The 22,075-nt window shown below is 43.1% G+C and overlaps 2 protein-coding genes across 6 annotated transcripts in view; one reads left to right on the top strand and one right to left on the bottom strand.

The window, feature by feature from the left end:
- Positions 1-3,663: 3,663 nt before the first annotated feature.
- mrpl15 (mitochondrial ribosomal protein L15) lies at positions 3,664-15,443 on the bottom strand. The gene is made up of 5 exons (XM_078216169.1): positions 15,245-15,443; positions 12,602-12,759; positions 9,006-9,171; positions 4,799-4,922; positions 3,664-4,097 (listed from the first exon to the last, which is right to left on the bottom strand). Exons 1-5 carry the CDS (start codon positions 15,347-15,349, stop codon positions 3,760-3,762), a joined length of 891 nt encoding a protein of 296 aa, XP_078072295.1. The 5' UTR covers positions 15,350-15,443; the 3' UTR covers positions 3,664-3,759.
- Positions 15,415-22,075, top strand: part of lypla1 (lysophospholipase 1) — a 46,506-nt gene continuing 39,845 nt past the window's right edge. The window contains exon 1 of one of the 5 annotated variants that reach the window (XM_078216173.1): positions 15,415-15,918. Coding sequence is in view for 2 of the 5 variants with exons in the window: in XM_078216171.1 (XP_078072297.1) it covers positions 15,961-16,029 (69 nt within the window). In the remaining 3 variants the exon portion in view is untranslated. Of the gene's footprint in view, positions 16,030-22,075 lie in introns of all 5 variants that reach the window. The other 4 variants (XM_078216171.1, XM_078216172.1, XM_078216175.1 and 1 more) reach the window with 4 other exon arrangements.

Below are 22,075 nucleotides of genomic sequence, written 5' to 3'. Positions count from 1 at the left end.
CAATCCTTATAACTAGCCTCAAGTCCTGTACAAGACACTTTCCGTCTTGACAACTTAAATGAAACCAAAAATAAATGTAATTTAAATTAATATAAACAAAATCATGATTTATTTACAATGTTGAAAATATGATAAATTTCAGTAAAAACATTATTCCATTGCCAGTTTTAAATAATGTATTGTACTTGAAAATTAAGCCAATGCCTGTGTTCATCAAACTGTTTTCTCAGCAAGTCAAATTCACAGCCAGGGCAAGTAATTTATACATGTGGTACTCTGATTTCAAATTTGATTTGAATTAAATTGTAAATTGAGAGAGCTCACGATATTACATTACATGAAAGATTCTTCAGTTTGGAATGGCGTAATAGGAGGTTTAAAAAACGGGGTTAAGTGTAAATAAATAAAAATAATCTAATTTCTTAAATTAGTCATACACATCTCAATAGGCCTTGTACCTACTAACATTATGTCCAGACATTATGTTGCTTTTTAAAAATGATGTACCAATTAAGACCATTTACTGCCTCATGCCGAGTTAATGTTGAAATGAAGAAAAAAGGCAGTTCAGATTCAGATGCAATTTCTATGTATGCAAAAGGAGACAACATTGTAACCAGGATGCAGCTGCTCCCTGTCTAACATCACGTCCACTCACTCAGCGCAGTCCTATCACCTCCAGTAAGCAAGCATCTGTTTCCTGTTTTCATTTACACAATTAACTATTTTCCCCCTTCTTTTCCATGTCACCTGCAGTAACATTTGAAAACTGACTAACAAGTGTAAATTTATTTACTGTATGCATTACAGAAAATATAATCAGCATGGTAAATGCTGTCATGCAGGAAAAATAGGAATTAACACATTCGCATCTGAAATAAATCTTTTTCTATTTGATGGTTATTATTGCTGAAATGTTTTCCTGTTCAACTTGGCAAAACTTATTGTAGTTAAAATAACTTAGCTCACTCTCTGCTCGGAGTTGGAAGATTAGTCCCACTCCATTACTTCAACGCATAATTGAGACTAACACTTCAATGAAGTACTGAGGGATGGCTGCATTGTCAGAAGTGCTGCCTTTCAGATGAGAAGCTAAACTGCGGCTCCATCTATTGGTGGATGTAAAGAGCCATTCCATTGTTCAAAGAACAGCAGTGACTTTTGCCAGTGTTTATCCCTCAGCCAATATGACCAAAATAGATGTTAGTCATTTATCACTTTGCTGTTTGCAATACCCTACAGAATGCAAATGAGCTGCCACATTGTTCACATAACAGTAACTATACTTTAAAAGTAATCCATTAGCTGCGAAGTACTGTGGGACATCCTAAGGGTATAAAAGCTGCAATATAAATGCAAGCTCTTCTTACTTGTTGTTCTTGGTACATGGGTATCATAGAATTTAACAGTGCAGAAGGCCATTCAGCCCATCATGCCTGTGCCAATTCTTCTAAGCTGCTATCCAATTTGAGCCATTATGCTCTTTCTTTTCAAGTATATATCCAATTTCCTTTTGAAAGGCACTATTGAATCTGCCTTCATTCCCCTTGGAGGCAATATACTCCAGTTCATAACTTGTTAAAAATGTGTCATCTTCTCTCCCCAACCATCAGGCATCCTGACTCAAAACGTTGGTTCTATTCTCTCTCCACAGATGCTGTCAGACCTGCTGAGATTTTCCAGCATTTTCTGTTTTTGTTTCAGATTCCAGCATCTGCAGTATTTTGCTTTTAACCCTGTACATTGATATATATAGCTTCTGGTACATGGTAATGCACCACACTGCAAGCCCGACTAACAATCTCAAATCGGTTGTGTTTAATTTTTAGCACACAAAATTTAGCAAATGTTATCCAATCGCAGAATCACATCTAATGTTGGACACTGGGTTTTCAATTTTGCAAGCATGGGTTGTTTAGGTATGGCTTGTATCATGCACATTGCAAACAGTGGAAGGGACATACTGATTGATACAATATGCTAGTCTTTGAGACTTATAGCCCACATACCTAGTATCATGCTCATACTGAAATTCAAATACCACATTACTCATGTGTGAAGGGCAGAACGTCATTTTGACTTGACACCAGCATCCTGTCAGTGGTGAATACCACTTGTATTGCTACTGCATAGTAGCGTGAAACAGCTAGCTTTACCTGTTGCTCAAACTTTTAAGATACCTGATCCTTCCAGGGCAATTGAAGGTGGACGGGGCACTTCTCAGAAGCAAAAGTAATCGCCTTAGGCCCATGCATGAGTTTGTGTGATATAATCTGATCAGGGTAGCCATTATCCCACAGGTATTGGAAGTTACTTATATGTCTAGCTAAATGGTGAATGTAGTGTCAAGGTTGTTGTGCAGTTACTGGGAAGTGTGTAAAATCTTTCCTTGACCACTGATGTCAAATCATTAAATATTTTAAGGTACTGTAGTCATACCTTGGACAGCAGTGCTCCCGGCTTTGACTTGATCCTACATCACTTATATTCTCTACCAGGACCGCCACTGCTGCCTTTGAGAACCTGTAAGCCTCTTTCCACTACGCGCTGTCAGCCAGTGCACTCTACATCTTTAGCAGAAGCTCTTGCATGGAGTCTACATATACCTCCACAAAGTGGGATGGAGCAGTGGCACAGTGGTTAGCACTGCTGCCTCACAGCGCCAGGGACCCGGGTTCGATTCCCAGCTTGGGTCACCGTCTGTGTGGAGTTTGCACGTTCTCCCCGTGTCTGCGTGGGTTTCTGGGTGCTCTGGTTTCTTTCCACAGTCTGCTAAAGATGTAGAGTGCACTGGCTGACAGTGCTGGTTAGATGCATTGACCTGAACAGGTGCCGGAATGTGGCAACTAAGGGAATTTCACAGTAACTTCATTGCAGTATTAATGTACTTACTTATGACTAATAAATAAACTTTACTTTAAGCATTGCTCCTAAACAATACTTGTAGGCTAAATCAGATTTCTAAATATGTATCTCTTTAGCACTACACTCATTTAGCAACTGTTTTCACCCTTTACCAAAAAGAACCCCCTTAAACTTCCAGCACCAGCCCAAAACTGTGGCTATTTACATAGAGAACTAATGCTTTCTGCTCTTAGACAAATTAAGTGTGGACTATGGGGAAACGGTGAGCATACTGTATCCATCAAATGGAAATTCTGCTCAAGCGATTAAACAGTGCTGTTTTGATTGGAGTCTCGTTGGGTATCTGGAACTTTAAAGGTAAGAAATCGAGTACGAGTAAAGAAATGTCTGAACTATGCAGGTAAATTGAAAGAAATACAGAAGAGACAACAAGCAACAGAAAAAAGTGAGAATTAAATAGACACAAAATATCGGAAAATATCAGAATCACACCAGAAAAGGAATGCAAGAAAGAACAGAAGACAAAGTTAGAAAGCAACAGGAAGAATGGAGGAGTTGAAAAGGATAAATAGATTGCAGAGATTATAAGTTGTCAGTTTTGCTGTCCTTCAGGAGCACCAGCCCAGGAGATCAAGTTTAGAATACAATATGTTGTACATTAAATGGGACAACATCTTGTTATAAACAGCACATCTTCCAACTTACTATGAGCTACACCACTCAATACTATGTATTAATTTTCAATGCAAGAACTATTTATCAAAGCCAACAGAAAAATTGAATTCTGAAACAACTAACTCAAGTAGAAAACAATCTTTTAATACATAATTCAATTTACACAGGTGAGTAATCAACAGTGATATTTCTAGTTACAGCTAAATCATTATCATCAGTTCAAGAGCTATAGTATCTACATAGCTCTTCATCGGTTGGTTTTAAGATTTTCTTTTCAGACAGGTTCACCACCCAACCAGGAGCAAGACCGAAGAAAATTTGTCGAGGATCTTTGCGCATTGTTAGCATGCTATACACCTCATCTTTGGTAATGTCTGGTAGAATGTACCCATATTTCTTAGCAAGTCCCATTCGTGCTCCTTGAATTTTTGCTGGGTCTGCTAAATAACCACGATTTTGAGCATCTGTATAGTAGGGAACTAGTTCTTCAGGTGGAAGCATACGCTTTGGAATAGGTTGTCCTCTTAGGAAAAAAGGCACCGGCTTGCACAAAATATCTGTTTGAATGCAGAAATATTGCTAAATGGTTAACCATACTGATGTAATATTATTAAATTATTCTACAATGTTGGTTTATTGCATACTAGTTCACATATTTAAATCCACAGTAAGTTTATTGCTCAAGTCCATTGGTGCCTGGATAATTCATGCTGTTACAACCACTTCATTCTGATAAAAGTACCACATTCTATGTGAGGGCTATGTGCCATTTTCTGTTAGTCAGGAATGACAAAACCTACTTGCCATGTGCTTACTTGTTTTGTTCATCTCAGTCATTGTAAGTCTGTCAATTTAGTGCCAATTGGTGAACAGCTTTGTGCTGTAGATCTATACTCACTATGAACTGAATTGAAGCTGGTCAGTAATTTTACATCAGACAGCATTAGATTTTTCCTAATTATCTGTGCTGGCTGCATTTAGGGTAATCCAAGTTTGCACAGGGAACTTCAATCAGGCATTAGGCACCTTGTTTACCTATGCAAGAGGTCTAACAATTGTCCTAAGTATGCTTTCAGCCTGCTGTTTTGGAGGCTTAAACATCCTGAAAATGAAACATGAAGCTAGCCAAAGAATCAACACCATAAATAAGTTAAAGAATGAGATTTGATTTTAGATCATTCTCAAGAGACCCAATAAAAGGCTCTACCTTACTTTAAACAAATCTATGCACAAATGATTAAAACAGAATTGTGCTTACCCAAACTTCGTGGATCATAGAATCCAGTAGTTATAATTCCGCCATTCCTTTCAATTGCAGCTATAGCGAGCTCTGATGCCCACTGAACTTCAATGTTTACTTTTGCTGCAAAGGTGTCGGCACCCTAAAAAATGAAGCAAGAACTGTGGTGGGTTGCAGTAGTCTTAGTAATTTACATTAATGTAATTAATTATTAGCTCATTTTTGTGGTTATGTTTTAATAGTAATCTATATGAAAATGTATGCTAACAAATGCCTTTGTGGATGCACAAAGATCTCTCCGTTTCTAATGTCCTTGAAAAAATTACAAGAACCACCTAATGGGATTGTCTACACGTTCACAAACTGTGCTTTTGCTTCCATCTAATGGCAGCAAGAAAAACAACTGTCCAAATGAACTGTAACTGGTTAGCTTTGTATCAGTTTGTTCTTTGGATTAGGTACACAAGTTAGTTGGGATAAAACAACAAAGCAGCTGATAAAGAAGTCAGCTGATTTTTAAAAAGCTAAAAAGAGAACTGCAGGAACTCTTACTACAAAGTTCACTTTGAATAAATAACCCTCCTCTGCTAGAAAAACAATCCATTTGCTGTTGAAACTCATCCATGTTTTTGTCACCTTCAGGCACAACTATTTTCATGCTCACACAAAATCAGAAAATGCTGGAATATCTCAGCAGGTCTGACAGCATCTGTGCAGAGAGGATAGAACCAATTTTTCAAAACACTGGCTCTATTCCCTCTCCAAAGATGCTGTCACACCTGCTGAGATTTTCCAACATTTTCTGCTTCTGTTTCAGATTTAATTATTGCAGTATTCTGCTTTTATTTTAATGCTCTCCTGGATAGCATCCCATCTTCCACACTAACCAAACTTCAGTTCATCTAAAACTCTGTTGCCTCTATCCTATTTGGCATCAATCCCACTCACTTATCATTCTTGTTCTTTCTGACATGTACTAACTCCTGGCTCCCCAACAACTCAAATTTAAAATGCTAACATTCATATTAATATTCATGCGTCACATCCATAAATTCGCCAAAACATCACCCAGCCCTACAATCCCATAATTCTCCATTCCTCTGCCTCTGGTGCATCCCATTCTCTTTTTGCCCATTCGTGCCTTTGCCTTCAGCCATTTGGGTCCAATGTTCTACAATTTAATCTCTAAACTCCTCACCTTCCTCTCAACCCAACTTTGACTGAGCTTTTGATACATCATATCTTTGGCTCAGTGTCCATTTTGGCTGATTACACCACAAACAAATGTTCCATGGTACTTCAAAGTTAAAGGTGTTACGTAAATATTAATTGCTTGTGTAACATTCAGTTGCAGACATTACAGAATGAGCAAGGAAGTTAAAAAAAGGTTCACTCGAGTGATTTCTGGGGTGAAGGGCTTATCTTACGAAGAAAAGTTAGTCCTGTATCTATCAGAGTTTAGAAGAATGAGATTTGATCTTACTGGAACATGCAAGATCAGGAGAGGACTTGACAGGGTGGGATGCTGAGAGAATGTTTCCCCTTGTGAGAGAGATTTGAACTAAGGGAGAGTTTAAAAATAAGGTATCTCCCATTTAAGGCAGAGATGAGGAGAATTTCTTTTTTTAAAGAGAGTCGTTAGACTGCAGAATCCGCTTTTTCACAGAGCAGTGGAGACACGGTCATTGAATATTTTTAAGGCCAAGGGCGGCACGGTGGCGCAGTGGTTAGCACTGCTGCCTCAGCGCCTGGAACCTGGGTTTGATTCCTGGCTTGGGTCATTGTCTATGTGGAGTTTGCACATTCTCCCCGTGTCTGCGCGGGTTTCCTCCAGGTGCTCCAGTTTCGTCCCACAGTCCAAAGATGTGCAGGTTAGGTGGATTGGCCGTGCTAAATTGCCCCTTAGTGACAGGGGGACTAGCAGGGCAAATGCACGAAGTTATGGGGATAGGGACAGGATGGGATTGTGGTTAATGGGGACTTGATGGGCCGAATGGCCTCCTTTTGCACTAAAAAGGGGCAGCACGATGGCACAGTGGTTAGCACTGCTGCCTCAGCGCCTGGAACCTGGGTTTGATTCCTGGCTTGGGTCATTGTCTATGTGGAGTTTGCACATTCTCCCCGTGTCTGCGTGGGTTTCCTCCAGGTGCTCCAGTTTCGTCCCACAGTCCAAAGATGTGCAGGTTAGGTGGATTGGCCGTGCTAAATTGCCCCTTAGTGACAGGGGGACTAGCAGGGCAAATGCACGAAGTTATGGGGATAGGGACAGGATGGGATTGTGGTTAATGGGGACTTGATGGGCCGAATGGCCTCCTTTTGCACTAAAAAGGGGCAGCACCGTGGCACAGGGCAGCACGATGGCACAGTGGTTAGCACTGCTGCCTCACAGCGCCAGGGACCCGGGTTCGATTTCCAGCTTGGGTCACTGTCTGTGTGGACTTTGCACATTCTCCTCGTGTCTGCGTGGGTTTCCTCCAGGTGCTCCGGTTTCGTCCCACAGTCCAAAGATGTGCAGGTTAGGTTGATTGGCCATGATAAATTGTCCCTTAGTGTCAGGGGGACTAGCTAGGGTAAACGGATGGGGTTATGAGGATAGGGCCTGGGTGAGATTGTGATCGGTGCAGACTCGATGGGCCGAATAGCCTCCTTCTGCACTATAGGATTCTATAGATCCTTAAGTTTGATACATACCTTTGTTGCAATCTCTTCCAGCTACAGTATAGTATCTAACAGATTTTCCCTCAGTTCTGAAGAGCCAAATGGACCTGAAATTTCAATACTGTTCTCTCTCCCTACCGATGCTGTCACACCTGCTGAGTTTATCCAGCATTGTCTGCTTGTTTCAGATTCTAGCTCGCAGTATTTTGCTTATTATAGAATCTTGATTGACAAAGGAATCAAAGGGTATAGAAAGTAGCGAGGAAAGTAGAGTTCAAGCTACAATCAGATCAGCCATGATCTTATTAAATGGTGGAGCAGGCTCCAAAAGCTGATTGGCCTACTCTTGCTCTTAATTTACATGTTTGTCGAAGAGAGGGAAGTGGGAGAAAAGTGAGGACTGGGAGAGTAAACATTGGGAAGAGTAGCAGATAGCAGCACATGAGGGGAGAGAAGGGGAAGGAGGGGACATTAGACAGGGAAAAGTAGGAGAGGAGACAACAGAAGCACAAGAAAGAGAGGTGAGGTTGGATGACTAGGGCAGCACGCTAGCACAGTGGTTAGCACTGCTGTCTCTCAGTGCCAGAGACCCGGGTTCAATTCCCGGCTTGGGTCACTGACAGTGTGGAGGTTGCATGTTCTCCCCGTGTCTGCGTGGGTTTCCTCCAGGTGCTCCGGTTCCCTCCCACAGTCTGAAAGACATGCTGGTTAGGTGCATTGACCCAAACAGGTGCCGGAATGTGGCGACTAGGGGAATTTCACAGTAACTTAATTGCAGTGTTAACGTAAGCCTTACTTGTGATTAATAAATAAGCTTTACTTTAAGACAGATTCGATGAGAAAAATAATGGAAACAGAAAGTGAGAGAAGAGGAGGATGAGTGGAATACAGAAAAGTGGAGAACCAGAACTCTGGTCTCCCATTGTCGGGACCATTCGGAACAGGGTTTGAACTTAGTACCTTCCAGCTCAGGGGAGGGAATGCCACCATTAAGCCAAAGGTTTCCCACTAGTGGTTAATGACCATGTTCATGAAATAATGAAAATTTGTATTGTCCCAGAGGACCTTAGACTGCTCCCCCTTTTGAGAGAGAAAGCTGACTGGTGGTGATTTAACCTGAGGGTCACCACACCTCAGGCGAGGGGCAAGTTTGAGAAGGCAGAGCCTTCGTGGATAACCTCAGCCGGCACAGGAATTGAACCCGAGCTGTTGGCATCGCTCTGCATCACAAACCAGCCTTTCAACCAACTTAGCTAACCGATTCCCCCATGAAATAATATAGAGGAATTTATTGCCCTTTGTATTTGAAACAGAATTTCTGAAACTCTTGAGACAAACAGTAAATATCTCAATGAAATTCATTCTTCTGAATTCCACTGTTAATATAGCAGTTATACTATTGCTTCAAAGAATTCAAAAGCATGTTGCAGATTTATTTCCTATTATCTGCGCGTAGGTAGATAGATTTCCTGGAAATATCAGAGAGGACTGGAAAACTGGTGACCCTGCTTGAGAAACAGAGCTGTGATTTTGTGCCATTAACACAAGCATGTTCAGTTTGTATTACCTCCTCTACTAGCTGGATTCCATAGTCTCGTTTGAGTGGCTGGACTGTAACTCCTCTCGCATTCACTAACTGGGTCAGATCAACTGGTTGACTGGGATCTACTCTGCCCAGATCGATCAAATACTGAAGTCGATTCAAACTGAGTGGTTGGTATTGCCGCCTATAACTGAGAAGAAATTTAAAAGAATATTTGTTTTTCTTAACAGTTAGAACATCATATTTTTAAAATTGTGTCTAAGAAATGACCATCCCTCCACAGACCATCTGTTCTTCAGTTCTGTACTTATTATATGCAGATACACTGACATACATCTAGACAAATGCATGGAAACAGACATTCACAGAAATAGAAAGACTTGCGTTAATGTCGCGCAATTCACCATCTCAGAACATCACTAGGGTGCTTTACAGCTAATTCAGTATTTTTGAAATGTAGTCACTATTGTAATGCAGAAAATACAATAGACAATTTGCACACAAGATCCAAAAACAGCCATTTATGACCATTTATGTTCATATTCCTGAAGTAACTTTAAACCCACAACCTCATGCCGGGAGTGGCACGGTGGCTAGCGCTGCTGTCTCATAACACCAGAAACCCGGGTTCAATTCTGGCCTTGGATTACTGTCTGTGTGGTGTTTGCACGTTCTTTCTGTGTGTGTGGGTTCCCTCCGGATGCTCCAGTTTCCTCCAACAGTCCAAAGATGTGTAGGTTAGGCGGATGAGCCATGGTAAAGGGTATGGGGATGGGGGTCTGGATAAGATGTTCGTTCAGAGAGTTGGTGCAGACATGATGGGCTGAATGGCCTCCTTCTGCATTGCAGGGATTCTATGGTTCTATGGACTCATAAACTAGAGTCATGGCTAATAACAAGAGTCATGGTCAATATCCTGTACACATGCACATATATCTATTTGCACCCACATATCTATTTGCACCCACATATATGTGCCTACAACTATAAATCTGCACATGTGCATCGATGTGCCAGCATGTATTGACTTATGAGGAGAGATTAAACAGTTTGAGCTTCTACTCACTGGAGCTTAGAAGGATGAGAGGGGATCTGATCGAGGTATATAAAATTTTAAAGAGGACTGATAAAGTAAATGTAAAGTAAATGTAGACCAAATGGTTCCACTTATGGGACAATCTGGAACAAGAGGTCACAGTTGTAGGTTGAGAGGCAGTTGATCTGACACTGAGATGAAGAGGAACTACTTCTCGCAGAAGGTGGTGAATTTGTGGAACTTGCTGCTCCATAATGCGGTGGAGTCTGAATTGTTGAATGGTTTCAAGAAGGAGATAGATATGTTTCGAATACAAAAGGGGATATGGGGAACAGGTGGGGAGGTGGATTTGAGACCAGGGAGAGATCAGCCATGGTCTGATTGAATACAGAGCAGGCTCAAAGGGCTGAATTTGCCTACTTCTGCTCCTAATTCCTATGCTCTAACACATATACATGCAGATATAAAAGTGAATAACAGTACATACTCATATTTGTACATGTATGCATGCATATTGCAAATTTACGTACAGCCACGTGCAAATATGCAGAATTGTAACAGGCATGCATGTACGTACATATGCACACATACACAAACACAATCACTCATGCATATCTGCACACATACACACAGGCATACAAATGCCTGTACACAGCCAGGTATGCATACATATGAAAATAGGAAAGTATGTATACAGATACATGTATATATATTTGCGTGGATTATATGTGCATGCAGACTTGCATGCAAAATCGCACCCAAGCACCTAAATATATATGCAAGCACAGATACAAGAAAGAACTTCCTGCACCCAGGCTGCACCACACACATTGTTGTACATACATATACATACGACAAAGCACATACGCATGTAGACCATAAAACGTAGGAGCAGTAGTAGTCCATTCAGCCCATTGAGTCTGCTCAACCATTCAATGAGATCATGGCTGATCTGATATCATAATCCTCAATTCCACTTTCCCACCTTACTCCCACAACCTTTGATTCCCTTACTGATTAAAAATCTATCTATCTCGACCTTGAACATACTTAACAACCTAGCCTCAAATGGCCCTCTGCGATAAAGAATTCCACTCTAAGATAAGAAATTCATCCTCAACAATGGGTCACCCTTACTCTGAGATTATGCCCTCTGGTCCTAGACTCTACAACAAGAGGAAACAACCTCTCAGCATCTACCCTGTCAAGCCCCCTGAGAATCCTATACCTCTCAATAAGGTCGCCACTTATTTTTCTAAACTCCAATGAGTACAGGTCCAAACTACTCAACTTCTTATAAGAAAATACCTCCATACCTGGGATCAACCTAATGAACCTCCTCTTGACTGCTTCCAAGTCCAGTTTATCTTTCTTTAGATAAGGGGATCAAAACTGTTCACAGTATTCAAGGTGTGGTCTAATTAGTGCTTTGTATAGTTTTAGCAAGATTTCCCTACTTTTATACTCCGTTCCCTTTGAAATGAAGGCCAACATTCCATTTGCTTTCCCTACTGCCTGCTACGCTTACATGCTAGCTTTTTGTGATTTATGCACAAGGACCCACAACTTCCTCTGTGCTGCAGTTTTCTCCATTTAAATAATATTCAGCGCCTTTATTCTTCCTACTAAAGTGCATGTCTTCACTTTTCTACATTATATTCCATCTGCCAAGTTTTTGCCCACTCACTTAACCTGCCCATGTCCCCTTGTAGACACTGTCATCCACACCACTTGCCTTCCCATCTATTTTTGTGTCATCTGCAAACTGGGCAATAGTACATTCACATTGATCCCTGTGATACTCCACTAGTTACAGGTTGCCATCCTGAAAATGCCTCTTTTATCCCAACTCTCTGTCTTCTATCAGTTAATCAATCCTCTATCCATGCTAATATATTACCTCCAACGCCATGGGCTCTTATCTTATTTAGTTCATGTTGGATCTTTTGTGACTTAACTCTATTTTCCCACCTGTTCCCCATAACCCTCGATTCCCTTGTCAATGGACAGCACAGTGGCACAGTGTTTAGCACTGCTGCCTCACAGTGCCAGGGACCTGCATTCGAATCCTGGCTTGGATCACTGTCTGTGTGGAGTCTGCACGCTCTCCCCGTGTCTGTGTGGAGTCTGCACGCTCTCCCCGTGTCTGTGTGGGTTTCCTCCCACTGTCTGAAAGATGTGCTGGTTAGGTGCATTGACCTGAATAGGCGCCGGAGTGTGGCGACTAGGGGAATTTCACAGTAACTTCATTGCAGTGTTAATGTAAGCTTTACTTGTGACTAATAAATAAACCTTACTTTTAATCTGTCCAACTCAGCTCTGAATATAACCAATGACCCAGCCTCACTGCCCACTAGGAGGAGAGAATTCAAAACACTAATGACCTTCCTGGAGAACAAATTCTTCTTCATCGTCTTAAACCTCTTATTTTTAAACCGTACCCTCAATTCTAGATTCCATCAGGGGAAACATCCTCTGAGTATCTACCTTGTCAAGCCCCGAGTTTTCTATGACAAGCTACAACCGAATGACAGTTTGTAAAATGGCTATTACATATGGTCAATGGAGTTGTTTATTCACCAACCTGTGCCCCTCATTGTATCCATATTTTGGAATAACAATATAAAATGGAGTCTGTCCACCTTCAAATCCTAATCGTGGCCGGTTACCACGCTGTGTCTGGCCTTTGTGACCTCGGCCACTTTTTTTTCCTCCATGGATGCCCCTGCCACGTCTTTTTTCCTGAGAATTAAGCATTATTTGTTAACTATGTACAATAAATTTTATCATCATCTTTGTTCCAGTTGTACCTAAAACAGAATGTCAAAGATGGCAGATTGTGAAGCATTAGTCTTTTTACATTCCTAGTAAAAAATCTAAACAGAATAGTTATTTCAAAAGTCACAAAGTTGTTGTATTTTGGACTTGCTTAAGTATGAAAATATGGATAAGAAATACTCCCAATTTGGCCAAAGCATTCTTGTCACAACCTTGAATAACATTTTAAAGCTATTTGTGAAAGACTCAAGGAGATCTCAGCATTAGTTTGAGTTAACCACCTTAAGCGCTCTAGAATTTATTCTCCCCCACATCAATTTCCAGACCCCATTCCTTGCCACTTCATTGGTGGCTACATTTTCAGCTGCCTGGGCCCGAAGCTCTGGAAGTCTTTTATAGACACATTCTCCCTTGCAGATACTCCTTAAAACCTAATTCTTGAACCAAGCCTTTAGTCACTTCTCTATTTCCTCCGAGTGAACATCTCTCCCCTTCTGTCTGTGAAACACTGTGGAATATTTCTCTATTTTAAAGCAGCTTTATAACTACAGTGTGCTGCCTTTGAGACTGATGAAAAGTCAGGGAGCCTGGGTAACTATAACCAAATTAAACCAAAAGACTTCGGAGTAGGCCACTCAGCCCATCAAGTCTGTTATGCCACTGAATGAAATAATGACTGATTTGATAATCCTCAACTCCACTTTCCCACCAATCTTTTCAGCCAACCAAATAAACTAAATCAAATTAATGAGAGGACAAATTAAAAGGGGCAGCTCCCAAAAGGAAAAAAAACCACCCAAAACAAAAGACAAAGTGGAACAGAAACTTAAAATATCAAATCAAAATGTGATTAAAGGTGTCAATAATGCGGTCCAGCCCCTGCAGTGCCCAGCAGGCACGGAAGGCATTAATGGTGCCCTCCGACATATAGCTGCAGTAGAGGGGCAGACAGTCAGGTGACCCCCCCCTCGGTTACCTGCTGCCTGAACTTGTATATGGCAAGCTTTGCCAGACCCAGGAGCAGGTTCACGAGGAGGTCCTCCTACTTCCTCGCCCGCACCGCGTGTCTGTAGATCAGGAGCGTGGGACTGAAGGACAAACAAAACATTAACAAAAGGTTTCTGAGGAAACTGAAAAGGGAGTGCAGTCTATAACATTGAACTTAGACGTGGTCCACAGACTCCACAAGGTTGCAAAAAGGGCAGGGTTGCTTGGGAGTCCGTGAAACAATTTAACCTTTTATTGTATGGAACTGCCGTATGCACCACCCTCCACCCCAGGTCTCCAAGATAGTAGGGGAGACCTCAAGTGGGGACCTCCGCCGGACGGCAACAGGGCCCGCCAAGCTGTATCCGGATGACAGGCGAGGAAGCGGTAGTGGAAGGTCCGCAGCAGCAGCCTGTACAGGAAATGCCTCCGTGCATTGCCATGAGGCGGCTCAAGCTGTGGAGCGGGGGGGTCTAGGCTTGGGGCCAATGTGGAATTTGCCTGAGCAGGAGTACGCTCGGGCGGGATCCCACTGCACAGTTGCGCCTCCTAGAGACCACGTGTACCCTCGGATCTGAGCACGACGTTTCTAAGGTCTTGGATAGCATTGACCGCACACCAGACATCCACCCTCGCGTGCTCAGCGAGTTCATGGGGGTGTCATCCAGCCCACTCCTCCACCACCCAGCATGTCCCTGATCCTGGCCACCCCGGCATCCACAGCCCTTCTCTCCACCAGCCAGCGGAAGCTATATGGTTGGAGAAGCGGATTCCTGAGCAGCAGCTCTCGAATGATAGCCGCTACTCCAGATGGGGGAGAGCTGCGGTGCGAGGCGACCGTGTTCCAGACTTTGTGAAGGTCCTGGTAAAAGACGGGCAACACCTGCAAGCAGTTAAAAAGATCCTCCAGATTTATGAACTCCCATTTTCCCACCTTATCTCCATAACCCCTGATTCCCTTGCTGATTGAAAATCTGTCTCCCTTAACCTTAAATATATTTAACAACCCAGCCTCTAACAGCCCTCTGAGGTAAAGAATTCCACAGATGCACTATCCTTTGAGAATTGGATAATTATGAGCGAAAAAAAACATTTGCAGGGCGACTAGGAAAGGACGGGGGATAAGGACAAGCTGAGTTATTCTTGCAAAGAGCCAGCACCCACAGGACGGCCGAATGGCCTCCTACAGAGTTGTAATCGTTGTGTGAAGGCCCCAATCTCCAGGCTGACCTTCAATAAGAGGGAGTAAGTACACAAGCATCAACCTCGGATTGGGGCTTCAGAGCGCCTCCTGCCCCGAGCCTGTCTTAAAAAAAAAAGGCGGATCGGTCAGCCTGTGCGTCAACTGACATCCCGCCCCTGCCCCTGCAAACCAGGGCTTTTTCTGGGATCATGCTGCGGCTCTTGTCTCTCCGGAGCGCTGATAGCCGCCACCGGCGCTGATGGTGGAGTGCGGACTGACCGTTTTCTTGGCGCCGGGGTTTGGCCGCAGGTTGGCGAGGGAGACCCGCGGCAGCCGCCACAACAGCTCGAGACTGGCCGAGCCGCCGCCGCCGCGCGCCGCCATCTTTCCTAACCGCCACAACTTATGGCTGCCGTAAAGACCACCCCCCCCCCCCCAAACTCTACTTTACGACAGGCGCGCGAGGGATGGTGAATCCCCGACAACCTCGGGAGTGACCGGTTCGTCCTCTAAGATCCGGTCACTGATCTTATTTAATGCCCCTTTCACAGCTTCAAAATATCAAGTGTGCGAGTGGCAACTGACTGATGTTTGATCAACAGACATAATTTGGTCTATCTGCAATTCCCTTCCACGGCAATCTTTATTGACATTTATCACAGAATAGATTGGGAAACGACAGAAAGGAGGCGGGGTGATCGACTTACAACAGCAAGGCGCCACAGGGTCGCGCATGCGCAGCCCGCCGCCGATTGTTCCCGCTGATTGACATCCCGTCCAGCCAATCACAGCGCCCGCTCCCGGGCTTCCACTTGTGGAGGCGTCAAATCCGGGCGAGGAGGGGGCGGGACATTCGGCGGCGCGGCGTGTGCGGCTGCGCGGGGCAGGAGGTAACGGTCCAGGAGCGGGTAGGAGGAGCGCGAAGGCGGCGGTGGGGCCGTGTGTTTGCGGAGGTGACTCGGGGGTTACTGGACACTTTTTTTTTGTTGTTGTGTATGTGCGGTAACAACATGTCATCGCCGGTTCCAGTCATTATCCCAGCTGCAAAGAAAGCCACGGCCGCGGTGAGTCTCACCTGGAAGGCGATGGGCAAAAGGGCGGATGCAGCTTCCAGTGTCTGGTTCACGGCACGACCAGGACCGTTGCACTGAGCCACTGAGAAACGTGTCCCCGGTGGGCGGGGGGTACTGATGTGTTTTGGTAACTGTCATCTGTAGTAAATTGTATGCTCCCGAAGCGAATTTCTGAATCTGCAGTTGTCACCAAAACCCAACATGCATCATATTCAATTGGAGGAAACGAAAGCTATTAGAGAAGTTTTAAAGGTCACTGGAGAAGAGGATATCAACCAATTGGGGCAGAGATGCTGAGAGTTTTCTTAATTATGTTAATGGGCCATTACAGACTAAATAAATTAAAAGGCTCCCAGGTGGGCTCTTGGAATGGTAAAGCATCAAATTTGAAAGCTACGTTCGACTACCAACAGGAACTTGCAATGTTTTGCAGGGGGGAAAACTAGCTCCTTTGTAACCCAGCTCTCATCTGCACGATTTACTGTACCTCCTAATGTTTTGTTATCTCTGCAAACCTGAACATAACGCTTGCTAAACTTTCATCCAAGAAATTGATATACATGCTGAAAACTTGAGTCCCTAGTTTTGCTGAGGAATGTGACTTGTCGCAGCCTTTCATTCATTCACTTTGTCACTGTCTTTGAACTCTCAACCAGTTTCCAGCTCTTGTTGCAAGCATGCCCCCCCCAGTATTGTGTACTTTTAGTTTTGTTGTGAAACTCAGATACAGAACTGCTCGGATACAGAACCGTATTAAGTATCTTCTAGAATTCCATATAGATAATACTCAGCTATTTCCTTATCCACCGTAGAATTGCTAAAGTACAGAAGGAGGCCATTTGGCCTGACTTCAAAGGAGTAAATCATCCAGTGCCTGCCACTCCTTGCCTTATACCCATAGCTCTGCGCGTTCTTCCTTTTCTAATCAATGATAGTGATCTCCTCCGGATCAAAAGCTTGATTCGTCAAAAATCTATGCTAATCCATTCAAACTTGGCCCAAGTGCTCAAACATTTTGCCTAATATGACAGATTTCAGTAATTTTCGCATAAGAGATGTTAGACTGATGGGTCTATCATTACCGTGCCTGGTTTTTCTCTGTTGCCCAATCTCCTCTCAAATAGTGGAATGTTTTTATACTTTTCAATCCTGTGACAAAATACCAAAATAATGACTAAATCTGCAATTTCCTCAGCTCTTTTATTTTTCCTTGTACAACTGGTAATTTATTCTCATCCTTTGTTGCACACAATGCTAATTTAAAGTTTACCATTGCCTCATTTTTGTCCTGTATTGTGGGTGATCTCGCAATCCCTTTTACCACCCCTTTCCCTTATTATGCTTGCAAAGGCTTAGCTTTGATGTTCCTTGCAGGTTTTTTCCTTCACATTCATTTTTTGCACCTCGTTTGTATCCCTTTGTTGCTGTTTACATCTCTGTCTGCTGATTTTTCTTGCATTTATGTAAGCCTTTTCTTGTACCTTGAATTTAAAACTTGGCTTGTGACTATTTGTTCTCCCTCTTTAACATTATCAAATTAAGTCCTATTGTGTTCCCAGATAGACATTGCTGCACAAGCTAATATCTCTGGGAATAGTGGGAAATTGTCACCATGGGTAGAGCATTTAGCAGAAAGTTTTTATCAATTGAGGTGGGTTTGCTTGAAGGTTGGTTAGCAGTCGTGTCATCCGTATTGGGTCCTTTAGCGACCTCGATGGAGATGTTAAGGGGAATGATATGAAGATTTGTGCTTGTGTTGGTCTGTGGAGGAGCGGAAACAACTGAGAGCAAATCAGTGTGTTGGAGGAATGGGGCCGTGTTTGCAAATGGAGAAGTGCAGTTTAGGCGTGTATCAAGTTTAAGTTTTTTAATCCAATTCAATCAAATCAAGTCCAATTCAGAGTCTCAACAAGTGAGACATTCCTGATCCAAGCAAGACAGGGCTCTTGCCTCCTGTCTTGGGCTTGATCTACATGATCCAAGCTGATTGGAGTAGGCATTGCACCTCCTCCAAGGCTTGATTTCATTTGCATCTTAGCCAAAAGGCCGAGATGCCGCTTTTAAAAATTACTTCAAATGAAGCTAAAATGTAACCTAATGACCAAGTACAGCATGTCGATACTACACTTGATCTTAGCCAAAGTTTATTTATTATTGTCACAAGTAGGCTTGTTACGAAGTTACTGTGAAAATCCCCTAGTTGCCACACTCGGTGACACCTGACCAGGTAAGCCTGAGGGAGAATTTAGCATGGCCAATGCACCTAACCAGCACACCTTTCTGACTGTGGGAGGAAACCGGAGGACCCGGAGGAAACCCATGCAGACACAGAGAATGTGCAGACTCCGCATAGAAAGTCAACACTTAGGATATTTACACTTTGAGGAATGTGGTGGAAGAAAAATATCATAATTTGTAAATCTCTAAAGATTCATGATTAAGCAATCGCTAAGGGAAAACTTGCCTTTATGTAGTATTTTCATGACCACCTAATGTCTCAAAGCATGTTACAGCCCATTTTTGAAGTGGAGTCGCAGGTGTAACATAGGGAATGTAGCAACCAATTTGAGCACAGCAAACTCTCAAACAGCAATGTGATAATGACCAGATAGTCTATTGTTTTGATGCTGATTGACGGATAAATCTTGGCCAAGACACCAGGGCTAATTCTTCTCTTTGAAATAGTGCTATGGGATCTTCTACAGCCACTCGAGCAGGTAGTTGGCATCTCAGTTTAATGCCACATCTGAAAGATGACACCTCCAACAATGCGGCACTCCCGCAGTCTTGTGCTGGAGTGTCCGCCTTAATTCTGGGCTATATTCATAGGGCCATCCATTCAGAAAGCCTTTGTTAAAGTCTCACATAAGAGGTTAGTGTACAAAATTAAAGTACATGGGATTGGGGGTAATATATTGGCATGGATTGGGAATTGGTTATCAGGAAGAAACACTAAATGGATTTTTTTTCAAAGTGGCAGGTGGTGATGAGTGGGGTCCTGCAGGGTTCAGTGCTTGGACGTCAATTATTCACAATATAGAGTGATATTTCCAGGTTTGCTGATGACACAAAACTTGGTGGGAATGTGAGGCGGATGTTAAGAGTCTTCAAGATGATTTAGACAATTTGATGAGTGGGCAGAAGCATTATAACATCGAGAATTGAAGTTATCCACTTTGGATGGAGAAACAGAATGGCAGAGCGTTATTTAAGTAATGATAGATTTGAAAATGTTGACATGCAAAAAAGGGATCTGGATGTCCCTGTACGCCAATCACTGAAAGCAAGTATGCAGGTACAGCAAGCAGTTAAGAAAACAACTGGTATTTTGGCCTTCATTGTAAGAAGACAGAGTACAGGAGCAAGAATGTCTTACTGCAGCTATACAAGGTCTTGGTGTGACCACACCATAGAACCATAGAAAATTACAGCTCAGCAACAGGCCTTTTGGCCCTTCTTGTTTGTGCCGAACCATTCTTTGCCTAGTCCCGCTTGCCTGCACTTGGACCATATCCCTCCACACCCCTCTCATCCACGAACCCGTCCAAGCTTTTCTTAAATGTTAAAAGTGACCCCGCATTTACCACTTTATCCGGCAGCTCATTCCACACTCCCACCACTCTCTGCGTGAAGAAGCCCCCCCCTAATATTCCCTTTAAACTTTTCCCCTTTCACCCTTAACCCATGCCCTCTGGTTTTCTTTCTCCCCTAGCCTCAGTGGAAAAAGCCTGCTTGCATTCACTCTATCTATACCCATCAAAATCTTATACACCTCGATCAAATCTTCCCTCATTCTTCTACGCTCCAGGGAATAAAGTCCCAACTTATTCAATCTCTCTCTGTAACTCAGCTTCTCAAGTCCCGGCAACATCCTTGTGAACCTTCTCTGCACTCTTTCAACCTTATTTACATCCTGTAACTAGGTGACCAAAACTGTACATAATACTCTAAATTTGGCCTTACCAATGCCTTATATAACCTTACCATAACACTCCAACTTTTATACTCGATACTCCGATTTATAAAGGCCAATGTACCAAAGGCACTCTTTACGACCCTATCCACCTGTGACATCACTTTTGGGGAATTCTGTACCTGTATTCCCAGATCCCTCTGTTCAACTGCACTCTTCAGAGTCCTACCATTTACCCTGTACGTTCTACTTTGGTTTGTCCTTCCAAAGTGCAATATCTCACACTTGTCTGCGTTAAATTCCATTTGCCATTTTTCAGCCCATTTTTCTAGTTGGTCCAAATCCCTCTGCAAGCTTTGAAAACCTTCCTCACTGTCCACTACACCTCCAATCTTTGTATCATCAGCAAATTTGCTGATCCAATTTACCACATTATCATCCAGATCATTGATATAGATGACAAACAACAATGGACCCAACACTGACCCCTGCGGCACACCACTAGTCACAGGCCTCCACTCAGAGAAGCAATCCTCCACAACCACTCTCTGGCTTCTTCCATTGAAAGAAGTCTCACAACACCAGGTTAAAGTCCAACAGGTTTATTTGGTAGCAAATACCATAAGCTTTCGGAGCACTGCTCCTTCGTCAGATGGAGTGGAAATGTGCTCTCAAACAGTGCAAACAGACAAAATCAAGTTGCAGAATACTGATTAGAATGCGAATCCTACAGCCAGCCAGGTCTTAAAGGTACAGACAATGTGGGTGGAGGGAACATTAAACACAGGTTAAAGAGATGTGTATTGTCTCCAGACAGAACAGCTAGTGAGATTCTGCAAGCCCAGGAGGCAAGCTGTGGGGGTTACTGATAATGTGACATAAATCCAACATCCCGGTTTAGGCCGTCCTCATGTGTGCGGAACTTGGCTATCAGTTTCTGCTCAGCGACTCTGCGCTGTCGTGTGTCGTGAAGGCCGCCTTGGAGAACGCTTACCTGAAGATCCAAGGCTGAATGCCAGTGTCTAATCCAATTTACTACCTCCCCATGTATACCCAGCGACTGAACCTTCCTAACTAATCTCCCATGAGGGACCTTGTCAAAGGCCTTGCTGAAATCCAGGTAGACAACATCCACCGCCTTCCCTTCATCCACTTTCCTGGTAACCTCCTCGAAAAACTCAAATCGATTGGTCAAACATGACCTACCACGCACAAAGCCATGTTGACTCTTCCTAACAAGTCCCTGTCTATCCAAATATTTGTAGATCCTATCCCTTATCACACCTTCCTTGCCCACCACCGACGTCAAACTTACTGGCCTATAATTTCCCAGATTTCTTTTGGAACCTTTTTTAAACAACGGAACAACATGAGCCACCCTCCAATCATCAGGCACCTCCCCCGTGAATACTGACACACGTGGAGCATTGTGTGCAGTTTTGGTCTCCTTCCCCAAGAAAGGATATACTTGTCATGGAGGGAGTGCAGTAAAGGTTCAGCAGATTGATTCCTGGGATAGCAGGATTGTTGTATGAGGAGAGATTGGGTTGACTAGGCCTTTATTCACTGGAATTTAGAAGAATGCAAGGGGGTCTTATTGAAACGTATAAAATTCTGATAGTTGGACAGACTGGATGCAGAGGTGATGTTTCCTCAGCTGGAGGACCTAGAGCTCAGGATATATGGACATTTAGGATTGAGATCAGGAGAAACCTCTTCACTCATTTGGTGGTGACTCTGGAATTCTCTACCACAGAGGGCTGAGGAGGCCAAGTCATGGAATATATTTAAGGAAATAGATTTCTAGATTCTAAAAGGTGTCAAGGAGTAATCGGGAGCATGCAGGAGTATGGTGTTGAGATTGAGGTTCAGCCATGTATTGAATGGCAACACAGGCTCAAAGGGCTGAATCATCTCCTGTTTTCTGTCTTTCTACGAAATGAAACATCATTTCGTCTGTGTGTTTTCCCATGACCGGGATTTGGGCCTCATTTAGAATATAGTGTTTATATCTGATCCATTCAGATGATGAGTGATAGTAAGGCTTTGGAAATGATTTAGGGGAGTGCCATAAGAATGGTTTAAAATATTTTATTTAGCCAGATAGGCTTGAAGTACTGGTCA

The sequence above is a fragment of the Mustelus asterias genome, chromosome 7, assembly GCF_964213995.1.
Source record: "Mustelus asterias chromosome 7, sMusAst1.hap1.1, whole genome shotgun sequence".
NCBI classification, from domain to species: domain Eukaryota; kingdom Metazoa; phylum Chordata; class Chondrichthyes; order Carcharhiniformes; family Triakidae; genus Mustelus; species Mustelus asterias.
Note: the sequence above shows the minus strand (reverse complement) of the source record. Positions and strands in the feature narration are given on the sequence as shown.

Excerpts from the sequence above, each read along its gene's own strand:
- mrpl15 (XM_078216169.1), bottom strand. The coding sequence starts at position 15,349 with ATGGCGGCGCGCGGCGGCGGCGGCTCGGCCAGTCTCGAGCTGTTGTGG. Across the intron at positions 12,760-15,244 it reads ACCCCGGCGCCAAGAAAACG|GAAAAAAGACGTGGCAGGGG; the intron begins GTCAGTCCGCAC and ends CTTAATTCTCAG. Across the intron at positions 4,923-9,005 it reads GAATCCAGCTAGTAGAGGAG|GGTGCCGACACCTTTGCAGC; the intron begins GTAATACAAACT and ends TTCATTTTTTAG.